This window comes from Exophiala xenobiotica, assembly GCF_000835505.1.
Source record: "Exophiala xenobiotica strain CBS 118157 unplaced genomic scaffold supercont1.3, whole genome shotgun sequence".
NCBI lineage: Eukaryota > Fungi > Ascomycota > Eurotiomycetes > Chaetothyriales > Herpotrichiellaceae > Exophiala > Exophiala xenobiotica.
Genome location: NW_013562492.1, coordinates 1,312,141 through 1,325,586, shown reverse-complemented (window position 1 = coordinate 1,325,586; position 13,446 = coordinate 1,312,141). Strand labels below are relative to the sequence as shown.

The 13,446-nt window shown below is 53.2% G+C and overlaps 5 protein-coding genes across 5 annotated transcripts; 3 read left to right on the top strand and 2 right to left on the bottom strand.

Annotated features, from left to right (window-relative positions):
• Positions 1-102: 102 nt before the first annotated feature.
• PV05_04688 (uncharacterized protein) lies at positions 103-2,315 on the top strand (the record flags this gene model as incomplete). The annotated part of the gene is made up of 1 exon (XM_013461115.1): positions 103-2,315. One exon carries the CDS (start codon positions 103-105, stop codon positions 2,134-2,136), a length of 2,034 nt encoding a protein of 677 aa, XP_013316569.1. The 3' UTR covers positions 2,137-2,315.
• Positions 2,254-3,079, bottom strand: PV05_04687 (uncharacterized protein; the record flags this gene model as incomplete). Its single annotated transcript, XM_013461114.1, has 1 exon — positions 2,254-3,079. The coding sequence occupies one exon, from the start codon at positions 3,077-3,079 to the stop codon at positions 2,510-2,512; it is 570 nt and encodes a 189-aa protein (XP_013316568.1). The 3' UTR covers positions 2,254-2,509.
• Positions 3,080-3,653: 574 nt separating this feature from the next.
• On the bottom strand, positions 3,654-8,347 carry PV05_04686 (uncharacterized protein). Its single transcript, XM_013461113.1, has one exon. It carries the CDS (start codon positions 8,173-8,175, stop codon positions 4,096-4,098), a length of 4,080 nt encoding a protein of 1,359 aa, XP_013316567.1. The 5' UTR covers positions 8,176-8,347; the 3' UTR covers positions 3,654-4,095.
• A 257-nt stretch (positions 8,348-8,604) lies between these two features.
• PV05_04685 (uncharacterized protein) lies at positions 8,605-10,696 on the top strand. Its single transcript, XM_013461112.1, has one exon. The coding sequence runs from the start codon at positions 8,681-8,683 to the stop codon at positions 10,511-10,513; it is 1,833 nt and encodes a 610-aa protein (XP_013316566.1). The 5' UTR covers positions 8,605-8,680; the 3' UTR covers positions 10,514-10,696.
• A 192-nt stretch (positions 10,697-10,888) lies between these two features.
• On the top strand, positions 10,889-12,742 carry PV05_04684 (uncharacterized protein). The gene has a single exon (XM_013461111.1). It carries the CDS (start codon positions 11,131-11,133, stop codon positions 12,259-12,261), a length of 1,131 nt encoding a protein of 376 aa, XP_013316565.1. The 5' UTR covers positions 10,889-11,130; the 3' UTR covers positions 12,262-12,742.
• The last annotated feature ends 704 nt before the right edge of the window (positions 12,743-13,446 follow it).

Below are 13,446 nucleotides of genomic sequence, written 5' to 3'. Positions count from 1 at the left end.
TCCAACACCAAATCCTGGTTTGGGCATCTGGCAAGAAGTGCTTTTAGATACGTCAGTCGTGGTCAACTGAAGTAGAGTTGGGATCGAACTGAATCAGTCGCCATGGACATAAAATTCAGCGCCGCCGACTATGTCCCGCAAAGAGCGCGAGACCGACGGAAAATGGCCATATGGCCGAAAATCGTTATCACTTCCCTCATCGTCGGCCTGTGTCTGCACAGCATCGACAAATTGATTGGCGGACTGCTTCCCGAAAGATATCGCGCGGAACGTGGTTTTGCAGAGGGGAAGCAGCCGATACTACTCGCGCAGTCGCCATTCCGTTGGAGCACCATCGAACCGTCCAACGAACTTCAGTACCACGACTGTTACGATGGTCTACAATGTGCTCGGCTCGACGTCCCCATGGACTACCATGCATCCGAGGTCTCACCAGATCGAGTCGCGCTTGCCATAATTCGACTACCTGCGAAAGTGTCAGTTAGCGACCCTCGATACGGCGGCGCCATCCTGATCAACCCAGGCGGCCCAGGAGGCTCTGGGGTAGCGAAACTCCTACAGCACGGCTCGCAAATGCAGCATATTGTCGACTCCGACAAACCTGTAAATCAGTCGACCGAGGAGGACGACGATAGGTATTTCGACATCATAGGATTCGACCCTCGAGGAGTCAATCACAGCACGCCAATCCTGACCTGCTTCCCGGACAGCTTTGCGCGACAGACTTGGAACCTGCAATCCCTCGCCGAAGGGCTCCTGGGTAGCTCGGAGGGATCCTTGAGGACAGGCTGGCGACGAGCGAGGGCGTTTTCCATGGGCTGCTCGAGCCGACTAGACTCTGGGAACGGGACGACGAATTTCCTCGAGCACGTCAATACGACACCAGCGACAGCCGACATGGTTGAGATCATCGAGCGGCACGGCCAGTGGCGCGAACGAGAAGGACAGAGAGCCCAAGATGCATACGACCTCACTCATGGCCGTAACCCAGACCCATCCCATGTAATCGCCCAACGTACGAAATGGCAGAAAGGCCATGAACCCTTACTCTACTGGGGATTCTCCTACGGCACGGTGCTCGGCTCGACTTTTGCAGCCATGTACCCGGAGCGAGTATCTCGCATGGTTCTTGACGGCGTGGTCGACGCAGAGGACTACTACAATGGGCCCTGGCTCGGCAACCTACAGGACACCGACCGAATCCTGCACAACGTGATGCGATATTGCTCGGAAGCCGGACCGGACAATTGCCGCCTATGGAGGCCCGGAGGCACCCAGGCCGTTCTCGCAGCGTACGAGAGACTTCTACAGGATATCTGGGATGACCCGCTTTCTGTTGTCGGCGACCAACGCCGCGGACCCGAGATCATCACCTGGACCGATGTCAAGATGGTCGTCAAAGACGCGCTCTACCAGCCCATCATCCTAGGCCCGATAATGGTCGAACTCCTGCAGGACATCATCAACGGCACCGGCAGCGTGTTCGCCGAGTACAAGCAAAGCGGCCGCACACCCAGCTGTCGGTCCGAACAGTGCGAGATCGACGGGCCATATTCCGAGGAATGTGTCTCTCCCGGCTGGAACGAGCTCGAAGCGACATCCGCGATCCTGTGCACCGACGCTCAAGACATCGGCAGTTTCACCGAGGACGAGTTCCGCGGCTACTGGCGCACCCTGCAGGGCCAGAGCAAGGCGATGGGCGACTACTGGGCGCAGACGCGCCTGGGCTGTGCGTCGTGGCAGGCCAGGGCCAAATGGAGGTTTGCCGGGCCCGTCGCCGCGGCGAACACGTCGCACCCGATCCTGTGGGTGTCGAACACGCTGGACACGGTGACGCCGCTGCGCAATGCGAAGAGGATGAACGAGCGGTTTCCCCGGTCCGTGCTGTTGCAGCAGGATTGCGAGGGCCATTGTTCGTTCGCGGCGCCGTCGCTGTGCACGGCCAAGGCGGTCAAAAAGTATTTCCAGACTGGAAAGATGCCGGAGCCATGGACGCTGTGCGAGACCGATGCGAAGCCCTTCGAGGCGGGAAGACTGCTACGGCAGAAGATGGCGGCACTAAGCACGCAAGATGCACAGCTTTTGACTGCGCTGCAGCAGCTGGCCGAGAGTCAAAGCTCTAACCGATTTCTATGAAGGCATTCACGTGAATCGTCCAAGGATAGAGACAGACTAATGCGAGCACGAAGAGATGACATGGAACGCAGCACAAGATAGTGACTTCACCACACCACATTGACTTAGGTCGTGTAAGTAGTACCACACAGGGTATCAAGACGGCACAGCCTGATGTGCCCACAATCACTACATCTAACCACACAGTACTGACTTGTTTTGTACCCCACGTCTGCCTTTTGAGAAACCAGCTCCTGGTTACAAACCTCCAGCCCTTTTGATATCCATTCCCATGCACTGTTGTCGACAGGGAAGCGATTTCTGACACTACAGTTCCACAAAAAGTCCAGGCCTTGACACTTCCTACAACTCTCCATCCATCCCGACCACCGTTTCAAGCCCCTATCGCTTTCTCCTTCTCACCTCTCGGCACGCTTCTCAGATCCTCGATATGCGCATTCAAAAAGTAACCCCTCAGCTGCTCCGGGGTCATATCCTTCGCACCGCTAATCACCCCTTTACAGCTCGCCGTGCCGCACCCGCATTGGAACGGCTGCTCCATTTCCCACTCGGTGCTGGGGTAGAAGAAAGTCAACTCGTCGCCCGTACTCAGACCTCTCGTCGGATTCCCGTCCTTGTCCAACCTGGTCGCGACGCGGATCTCGATGACGGGTTCTTCGGAGTCTGGAACGACGTGGAACTCCAGGCTCGGCTCGCAGCTGTGGTTGATGTACAAAAAGTCGCTGTTCAACTCGATGTGCTGCGTCTCGGAGACCTGCACGGTCGACCAGCGCTTGGCCGGCGCAAACGTCAGCGGTGGACTGGCAAGGCGGGCGAACAGTGCCCCGGCCGGGAGTGAGACGACGGAGACGCTGTATGAGGCGTGAAAGCCCGATTCGCGCACCACGCGTATGACCGAGGGGTGAGTTGGTGCTGGTGCTGCGTCTGCATCTGCATGTGCCATGGCGGATCGATGCTGGTTATGGGCCTCCGACAGATTTACCTAAGATACCTAGGTAGGCAAATACTATAGCCAAGGCTGATACTTGGAATTCTCAGCTCGATAGACAACGAGCGATGTGATGCTTCCCTGAGGAAAACGAAAGACTGAGAAACCTGAAAGTAGAACTTCGACTCCTCAACAAGAATGCGGCATGGGGGATAATAAAATTGATCCCGTGCACGGAGTAGCTGAGATGGAAGTCGATTTACACTTTTGTACCTACCTGGCGAGCTGCATACCGAGCCGTCCTCCTCCTCAGGTCCAGCCCTGCACGACCGAGGCTTGCTGTTGCTCAGGGTCCGAGGCACCTACCCTTAGAGTAACTAGGCTGACCATTGTAGCCGAGTACATGACGTTCCACATCTCAACTGGTGGATTGCTTTGTGTGTGGAGCTGGCAAAACGGGCTGATCTGGCAAAGAGCGAAGAGAAAATGCCCTTCGCCCGGTTTCAGGCGCAGCTGGAAGAGCCCTGCAAACCCGCATGTGCCGAGAGACGGCAGCTAAAAGGCTGGCTGGAGAGTTGGCTCAAGCTGACCAGTCGCCAAGCAGGGCAAGCGGCATCATGGTTCAGCCTCGCGAACTTCGGCACCAATCTTGAGCTGCAGAGACGACACGCTTGAGGCCCTTTTGCGGGACAAGGGACTGTGCACAATGCGAGAAGACCCCGAAGAAATGGGGCCCATATTATTATGGCCCTTCATCCATGCGCCGCTAGAAAATGGAAAGTCCAAAGGCGATCGATGCAAGCTGAAAAAGTTTTCTCTCCCGTTACTCGTATTCTCGCCAAGTATTCGTGCATGATGGTGCCATCCTCTATGGGGTTAGAGCTTCGCCTCCACAAGTCCAAGAATTCTCCTCGGACGGGGCGGGAGAGTCCTGGATGATCCATAAAACCCATATCCATCGAGGAAGAGCTCTCGCTTGACCTTGGCCGATACGCGGCCGAGTCGTGAATCCCACGATGAGCCAGGTCATCCTAAAACCCCAGATCACAGCCGCTGATGAGCTCCATATCTCCTCGAATCTCCCAGACGCTCCCTCCAGCTTTATCTGCACTAGCAACTCTCTGCTGCGTGCTCGTCTCCCACCATCTCTTTACCAGATTACCATCAATAATACCTCTGCCGCCGATGCCGTCCGTCTCGACTTGCCGGTAGGCACGAGGGTTCAAGCTGCAAGGCTGAAAGTCGAGCGTCGTCAGCAGCGTGTTCTGAAGCGTTGACAACCGTCGATATGCCGCCTCTGGGAGTGGAGTAAGCATGCACAGAGATCCGGACTGTGTAGTCACCAGAATTCGATTGAGGCTGGCCATCTGTGCAACATCCAGATCCATATCCATGGCGGGATCACCTCGAGTGACTGTGCTCATTTTCGGTGGGAGCAGTGACATTTTTGTAGGCATCACTCCTGCGTTAAATGTACTTCGAAGCAGCAACTTGGTCCCACGCTCTGCCTTGGGGTCTTCAGGATCGTACTGAAGAACCCGTAATATCCCGCTCTCCTCAGCTGAAATGATATACAATTGCTTGCCATCAGGCAAGAATTCCGCCGCCATGACAGGGGGATTCTCCAAATCCCGACCAATGACTTGCAATTTGTACGGCTCCTCAGAGTACCCGACAAGCCATAGCCCGGAGAAGCCGTCTCCAAGTATGCACAATCCTGTCCCGCGCAGCTCCCTTGCGACATGGACATAGTAGCGCATGTCAAGAAAGGCCACAGGAAGGATCGACATGTCTTCTTTAAGTCCTCGCACCATACATTTCTGTCCTTGAGCGGCGAGCATGAAGCCTTGTGAACCAATATCGCAAATCGCGCTCACTGCGCCTCGCACATCTTCTTTCGTGATCAACTTCAACTTCAGGTCACTTTCTGGTACGCCGGGTTCGGGAACCACGTCAACCACATCGAAGATGTAGATGTTTCCTCGTGTAGTAACATTTTCGCCTTTGACAATAGCGGTGCCAACCACTATCATATCTTTGCGTTCATGAGTTTCTTCAGATACTTCCAGACTAAGACTTTTGACACAGAGGATCCGTTCGCACGCCTCAAAATGATACTGGCTGATGAGCGAATGGCTTTTGGAGCTGATGAGCTTGAGAGTGCTTTGCTGCGAAGTTGGCAGAAAACTTGTGGCTTCGTTCTGCCACTCTGGATGCCATTCATCATCCTGAGGAAGTTGGAATTCAATCGGATAATGTGTGGCCAAGGCATACGAGTCGGTCGGTTCATAGTAGGCAATTGAGCTAATGTCCTGTCCAAATGGAACTCTCTTGATTGCCCAGTCTGACTGACCAACCATGGTCGAATCTTCTAGTTGCGCGAAGCAAACATTCTGGTGGTCATCTAAGAAAGCAAAGCCCTGCGTGCATTCTGTGGTATGTACACCACTTAGTGACTTGATCCACGTAGTGGCCAACTCGTGAATGTGGGGCATCGTCGCAGCTTCGCGCATGATGAGCGATGGGCAAGGGCCAGGTATGAATACACAAGCGTGGCCTCTAATGTCCGCGACGACTTGCATGGGATGAATCGAAGACACTTCTCCTTCTGCTCGATATTCAGTATTTTCCGGAGGTTTTGTTGCCACCTTTCTAAATTTGAAGCTTCCCAGGATGTTGGGATCGGTGAAAGGTTCATAAAGAATAACATCGCCCGTTAGATTTCGGACCATCAGAAATGGTCGACAGTCGGTAGCATCTCCGAGGTCAGCTAGCAGTATCTCACCCAGATCGTCTCTGTTCCTCCAATGTTTGGGTACCTGCAAGTTTTGCATCAGGCATGTAGGGAGAAATGGTAGGCTGTCACATTGGAAAATCTGGATCCCAATATTGGGCAACGACAACATGCAGAAGTGGCCATCCGCGGTCAGGACTGCAAGAACAGGGCCAGCGGAAGTAGCGTTGCCGTAGAACCTTGAAGTGTCGAAAAAGTCATCGTGATCGAAGTAGAGTGATGCAGAAAGAATCGTCTTGTCCTTCAACGGGGTTGGAAGATCAAGTTCGTCAAGTTCGCCAGCTTTGTCCGCTTTTAGCAGTGTCATAACCCGATCGTCTCTGATCACGGCCAGATACGGATCTGCGAATGTGCTCTTGACCGCCTTAGCCGACTGACCCTCTTCCTCGTCCACGATGGGGAAGATCTGCGAGAGCCCGAACTCGGAATCGTAGACTCGGATTTCGGTGGGCAATACTTGAACAGTGTGAGCCGTGGTCTTTAGCCTTGAGACTGATATAGTCGGTCCCGCCGTCTCGTCGAATTCGCAGTCTGCCATAGGATCCAAGTTACCACCGCTCAGCCGACATAGCGAAGACTTTCCCACGCCTTCGCTCGTGGTCTGGGATATGATCACGAGGTCATCGAAGGCCTGCTTCTTTTCTGATTGGTTTTGGCTTGACGAAAAACACCACAGTCCAGCAGCATCTCCGTATTTGAACCGTTTGATTACCTCAGGTTCAAGGTACTTTGACACGAATGCGAGTCCCCCAGCACTGCCTCTTCCGTACGCTACTGCAAGTTCACGTTGCGGACTTCCTTGTCCTTGAACTCCATCCGTCTCCTCATGTTTGCGCTTTTTCGGGTTTCCTAGGACGAAATCGTTGATGGGTGCTATGCATGGAAGACGGTCCATTAAATGGAAGGTCTGGCTGTTGGCGTCCGCTGAAATATGCCCATTAGCCCCGGTGTAGACTTCGCCGTAGAGATCGTCCTCATCCTCAATGTCATCCTCTTCTCCATCAGGCTCGAAACCATTCGTTTCAGGCTTCATTCGAGACGACGTTCTCTTCAACTGAGAAGACTTCCTGGTAAGAGACACGAGGACTGAGTCGCATGCTTCACTGCCAATGAACAAACACCCAGATCCCAAATTGGCCGCGCAAGATGCGGCTGTCAGAAGAAGACTCTGCATTTGTCCTTCAGCCATTCGACGGAGTGCCATGCTGGTCACGGAGCGGCCATCCATCCGGAATGTTAGCAGCGCGAGGTCGCCCGTCGCGAGAATGATCAGCATGTCACCACTAGCGTTGCCCAGGTGTTCGATACGACAACCCTCGAGTTTGAGCCTATACTCCGAGTGGTCGGTCATGGGGAATGAGGACGCGTCCTTCGCAAATTCATTGACAGCAATTGCGCTCGCTCTTCCACCCTGATCAATATGGATCAACTCATTGCCGCCAATGAGTAGTGCTCCGCCAACTGGTAGCGGCAGAGCCATAATGCGATCAATGTCATTAGGCAGTCTTTGGACAGACTGCAGTGTGGTCGACGCCTTTTGCTCCAGATCCAACGCATATACCGCATATATTGTCACGTCTCGTCTTTCTGCACTCAAATTTGAGGAGCGCGCCATTGTCGAATATACTATGCCGATGGTCGGGTCGCGATACTCGTGGAGGAAAGCCATGTCGACGGGGTGTAGAAGGCCCGGGTCGAGAACTGTGAGTGGCAGAACGAACGAGGGGCTGTAGGGAGTTCCGTGTCCGTCGACGTTGACATCCGTTTGTTTGGTTGGTGAAGGGCGTTCCTTGTCTTCGCCGTCAATCTCATCAAAATCGTCCATGGCCAAATCATCGCCAGCTTGATGAAAAGGAATGACGGCAAGGTTACTGACGCCAAAGTTGAAAGCGGCACATCTACTAGAAGGGTCAATCGTCAGATGACTGACACATTCAGCCAGATCGGGCTGCCACGGCGCTGATTGCAGGTCATGATGCTCGTAGTAATGTATTGACAGGGTAGATATGCTATGCAATGCCGGATCCCACTCGATCAAGCTCAATTTAGCATCCAGAAACGCAACCAGGACAGCATCTCCACCACTTTTCGATTCTGCAAGTTTCACTTTGTCTAGCGACGTGACAGTACCAGCAAGAGTGTACTCGGCGACCAGGACAAGTTTGGTGTCGTGGGTGTGGTCGAGCTGCTTGCACCGGAAAATCTGAAGCAGAGATGTCCGGACAACTATCAGATTGTCGGTCTTTGCTGATGTGAAATGGACCGATAGAGCATGAGTGACACCCGAAGGCGGAAGAAGTTCAGTATAGCACTGCATCTGGAGGAGTGTTTTGACTTTCGCGTCTCACAACCAGGGGCTTAACATGGGCGAACGCGCTGATTGTTCATCATGGTCAAAATTCCAGACTTCGAAAGGATTCCCCGAGAGTAGACTGATGAGAGATAAGCTCCAGAATTGATGAAGTTGTCCTAATATAACTCGACGTCGGGACAACGAAATGAAGGTGAACAGCTTGGGACTTTGGACGTGAACCCTGGTTGATGTCTTGGCTAACACGTGATTACCCTCTTCTCTAACCAGGAGCTAGTTCGAATTGAGCTAGTGAAGAATATAGCTATGCACCGGCTAGTCTGCATCAGGCATCACCAACAACCTAAGCTCGAGAGGAAATGGCGAGCTGCATAATGACGGATGGGCTGCGGCTTCAAGTCATGCGCCTTGGTTTCTGTCTGCAACACCCTCCATCTTGTCGCACCACCACTCCAATTGTGAACGGGTCTTCCGTTCGTCTGATCTTCTATCTCCAAGGCTCGTCTGAACAATGACCATGCAATTCCTCCCATCTCTTCTGGGGGTTGACCCGGATTTGTCGACCATGGCCAATGCGGGCTATGTTCAGATCACCTTGATCTGGGTCGTCTATGCCATTGCCGTTGCCATCCTACTGTCGATTGCCTGCCTGTTCGTCTACCTCTACCAGGCTCACCGAGAACGCTCCCTCTTCGTTACGATAGTCTGCATCTTCACCATCACCTCTCTGCTCGCGACTGTTTTGCTCCTCCCCGTCGACGTTGCTTTGGTCTCCAGTACCACAAGTTCCAAGTCGGGCAGAAGAAAAGAGTGGGCCAATCAGGGCAAGGTCGACAATATCACATATACACTACGCATCGTCTATTACCTGCTCTATTCTCTGGATGCTGTGCTCTGTCTCCTCGTGGTGCCGTTCACCTACTTCTGGTATGAAGAGCACGACGAAGTTGCGCAAGAGGAGGGGTCGCAGACTTTCGCATCCAGGTTCTGGGCTGCGTTCAAGTACACACTGATCTTTATCTTCCTTTGCGTGGCTCTTTTTCTGGTCGGATTCTTCGTCCCAGTTGCCCGCCACCGGGAGGGCGCCCATTTCGATCTGGACTTCTTTAAGAAGTTGCTCTCCGAGAACCATGGGGAGCGTGCGTTGACGTTTGCACTCGGCCTGCTCATCACGATTGGAGTCATCATCTACTGCTTCTATACTGCGGCTGGGCTGGCCCTCCTTCCGCTCACCTTGATCAAATCCGCTCCTGGCATATCTGCACCAGCATTGAGCGAGTCGTCCGCTGCACAGTTGGAAAGCAACCTCGAGAGACAGAGACAGCTGGAGGGACGTGCCCAGGGCAACCCGGATGGCCTGTCCTCTAAGGACCAACGTGAACTAGACGCTCTAGTTCGCGAGGAGCGCACCCTGCGTCGCCATCAACGGCTGGCTGCCGAAGCTTCAGGCGAAGATCAGAGCATCTTCTGGAAGATATGGTTCAAAATCGAGGCCATCTTCAGACCTATCAAGCTCGTTCTCGGTATACTGTTGGTGATCATTGTATTGCTGATCTTTGTTAGCATGCTTATCACTGGCATCGACAAGGCCAAGAATTCCATCTGCAAACGCCATTGTGGCTATCTGCTGGCTCACATCAACATCTTTCAGCCGATAAATTGGATCTTGGTCGAGTCCGCCAAAGTATTCCCAATCGACTATGTCATCTTTCTCCTGTTGGTGATGCTTTTCTTCAGCGCAAGCATCATTGGGATTGCCACCATCGGCATTCGGGTGCTCTGGATCACCATTTTCCGCATCCGCAAGGCTCATACTTCGCCTCAAGCAATGCTCATTGCGACTGTCATGCTTACGTTGATGACCTTGGCAATCAATTATTCGATTGCAATGATGGTTGCACCTCAGTACGCTACCTTTGGTCCGCAGACATTCTGCGATCATCCTCCGAAGCATCCCGGTGAACAGCCAGACTGTTCGGACCATCCTCAACATGTTGTTCCCTGCACGGAACTCAGTGACAACCCTGCAGCCAGGAATGTCTGTACGCCATCCGTGGTGTCTACCTTCCTCAACAGGGTAACTGTGAATTTCCCCTTCTTCGGCGTTGTTGATTTCTGGGCACAATTTGTCTTCTTGGGAATCTTCCTACTCGGCTTCATTGTTTTGCTCTTCCGCACACCGAAACTATCTGATCCGGATGCGGAAGAGGACGACCTCGAGGAGGAGGAGGAAGGACTCCTGGCCAGTACGGGCCGCAGATTTGGTGCTACTTGGCAGGATATTACTGGAAGGGTCAGCCATTCGGGCGGGAGAGGCACAAGGGACGGAGCAGATGATGCCTAAATCCACACTCATGACGGGCGTTTCAAAATGCGAAATAAAATGTCTGAGTATGCATTTCATGAAGGATTCCAGGCCACTAGGTCACTTTACTTTGGTACAGCATGCTTATCAAACTCATGGAAGTCGTCTAATGTTCAGGCGGCACGATTAACGGGCTCATAACATCATAATGACTTTGTTGACTGATTCACTCGGCTTTATGCCCATCGCTTCACTCGTTTCTCGGTGCACTACTGAGTCATAGCCAGCGCTCCTGATCGAGAGACCATTTATTACCGTATGGATAGTAGACACATCTAAACGATGTCACGTGCGTCGACAGAAGACAACAGATAATTCGCTTTCTTGGAAAACAATCGACGAGGATGGCGACCACGGCCGACCACACCTTTCCGGTATTCTCAAATCAATCAGGCTGAGGCCGCCTGGCCATGAATCCGGTTTCGGGAACAGCCAATATTGCCTTTTGTTGACACGACCTCCCCAGACGAAGGCACCATACAAGTTAAGCCTCCTGATTCCTAGAAAGTGATACGGTGTTGAATATTTCATCAATACTTCATAAGGGATGACAATGCTATTCCGAAAAGCCTAACTCTTCTCTCTCGGCATTGGACATGCAAAGGATGGACCTGACGGCCTCCCGTTGGGCAAGTCCGGACGTAAGGCGTGAGCGAGAGTACCAGACCAGAACCAGAAGCCCATCACCGCACAAGCAACACCCTCACAAGCAACACCCTCACACGCACACACTGGATCACAATGTCCTCCCCAACCTATTACCGAGCAAGACTTCGTCAGGGCCGTCTGCGACTCCTTCCCCGGCACCGCCTTTGACCTCTGCACAAAGATTGTACCTCACGCGCCAGACCGAGTTGCAGCGCTTTCACAGGCTTTTCCGACGCTTAGCGTGGAAAGCGAACAGCCTGACACACTGGTCACACCGGGCTCTGAATCTGGCGCAGGAGTACCAGACACAGAATCACCATGCTGCAGATTGCCACACCCACCCAAGTACGCGGAGAGACAACCAACCACCGGGTCCGAGAGCATCATTGGGCAGATATGACATGATAATAGATCCGATAGAGGCTGAGCGACAGTTCAAAATCGACTTTTACGAGTTTTACGCCATCTTGGAACGAGGACTGGTCCACCTCCTCAGTGTCTGGGGCATTGTCATTACTCCCTCAGCACCAGATTATGAACATAGCAATTCGGTTCCCGCAAGTCATCCCCTCCGGGTGAAGTCGACGCCCTCAATCATTGGCGATTCTCGCAATTTCCACGGTGCATCACATCGCTTCCACGCCAACGTCCTTTCGGCTCTCGATCACCCTTCAAATCCGCTGCACAGTATTTTAGGCACTGGAGACGCCCGTGCATACATCGGTGTTGCAAAGGAATTTCGCAACAAGTGGAAAGACGTCGAACAGCGACCGAACGACTGCTTTGTGGGCCACGAGCGCACCGAGGAAACTTGGGACAAGGCAAAAGTGAAACGATACGAGAAGGTTCTGAGGGATCTAAAGCTGGATGAGCTGTTGGGCACTGTGCTTCAGGCTCTTGAAGAGGCAGGTGGAGAAGCAGATGCAGAGGTAAAGAGGTTGGAGCACGTGGCTGGCGGTGTTAGTCAGAAGGCTAGAGAGGCAGACCAGACCCGTGACGATGGAGATTTTGACATGATGGATGCCCCCTTTGAGATCATGACCGATAGAGTGGATGTTGACCATGATATGGAACTCTAAGGTGAAGGCACAGGAAGACGTACTCCCGGAACGTTCTTGACACAAGCTCCAGGAAAGTTCACAACGCTCGCCATCTAGCAATAGGCCAGGCATCGTGAGATGACCCAGGTTACCCATATCCTGCTTCCGGGCACTGGACATCTCCATGCTGTTCCGAAGCCCGAGGTTCCTAACGTCTCGAGTTGAACGTGAGACAGGACGTCATGCCCGGGAACGTCGGCTTGAGGCCACGATTGATGCATTGTTTTGCTGATCAGAAGCTGCGAACCTGCAGCAGCGTATGACATCCGACACTTGTGAACGCTGCTCTTCCCAGACCTATACTCCGTCGTCGACGACGAATGGCACGGGATAATGACTCCCAAAGACAGTCGCAACTGCTATACTACGACCGTTGTCAAGTTCGAGATTCTGCTCCTCCGCAACTTTCGACCATTTGCGAGCCTGAAGAACCATCCAACCCTCAGCCCAGAAATTTCTGACAAGATATTCCCACAGAGGAGATGTGAAGTCATGTTATGTTGCATGCTTATTTTCATGAAGATTGGCAGTGGCGCGTGCCAGCTGTATCTTGAACGACGGACTTTCGACAAAACTCAACGAGGAGCCGCATTGATATGTCCCGAGTGCGGAGTGGGCGTTCGGTTGTCGAAGCATCGCTGACTTGACCACGTTTCAGGCACATGCAAGCCTAGCGGGGCCCGGAAATACTGTCATTAGGCCCATAGTGGCCCATAGTGGCCACAAGCGAGCCGTCATTAGCGCCGATCTTCGACCCCCTGGCTCCAAGGTCCCACGTCAAGGTGAGTCGAGAATTCGTCGTCGACTGAGGACCAGTTTCTTCAACGCCCCAAGCCACTGGCAGCCACTGCTTTGACATCGGACTGGACAATGCACTGCGAAGGGGCAAGCACTCCAACTGACGACGAGGGTCTAGGTCTTCACCATTGTGGTCAAGTCAGTCCGTCAGTCGACGTCTGTCGCTTGCCTCTCCATTGTTTAAGCTCAATAACGTCGCAATGATGTGCCGGGCATAACGTGCAGCGTACATGAAACTCCATCAGTTGACGAGCTGTACCCCGGCTGATGAGCCGCGTTATGCTTCAAGGCACTAGAGTCGTTGAAGGCACGCCGTCTCCAGGGGCAGCTCTCCCCAGCCGATGCGCTTCAAGATAGCTTCAGCAT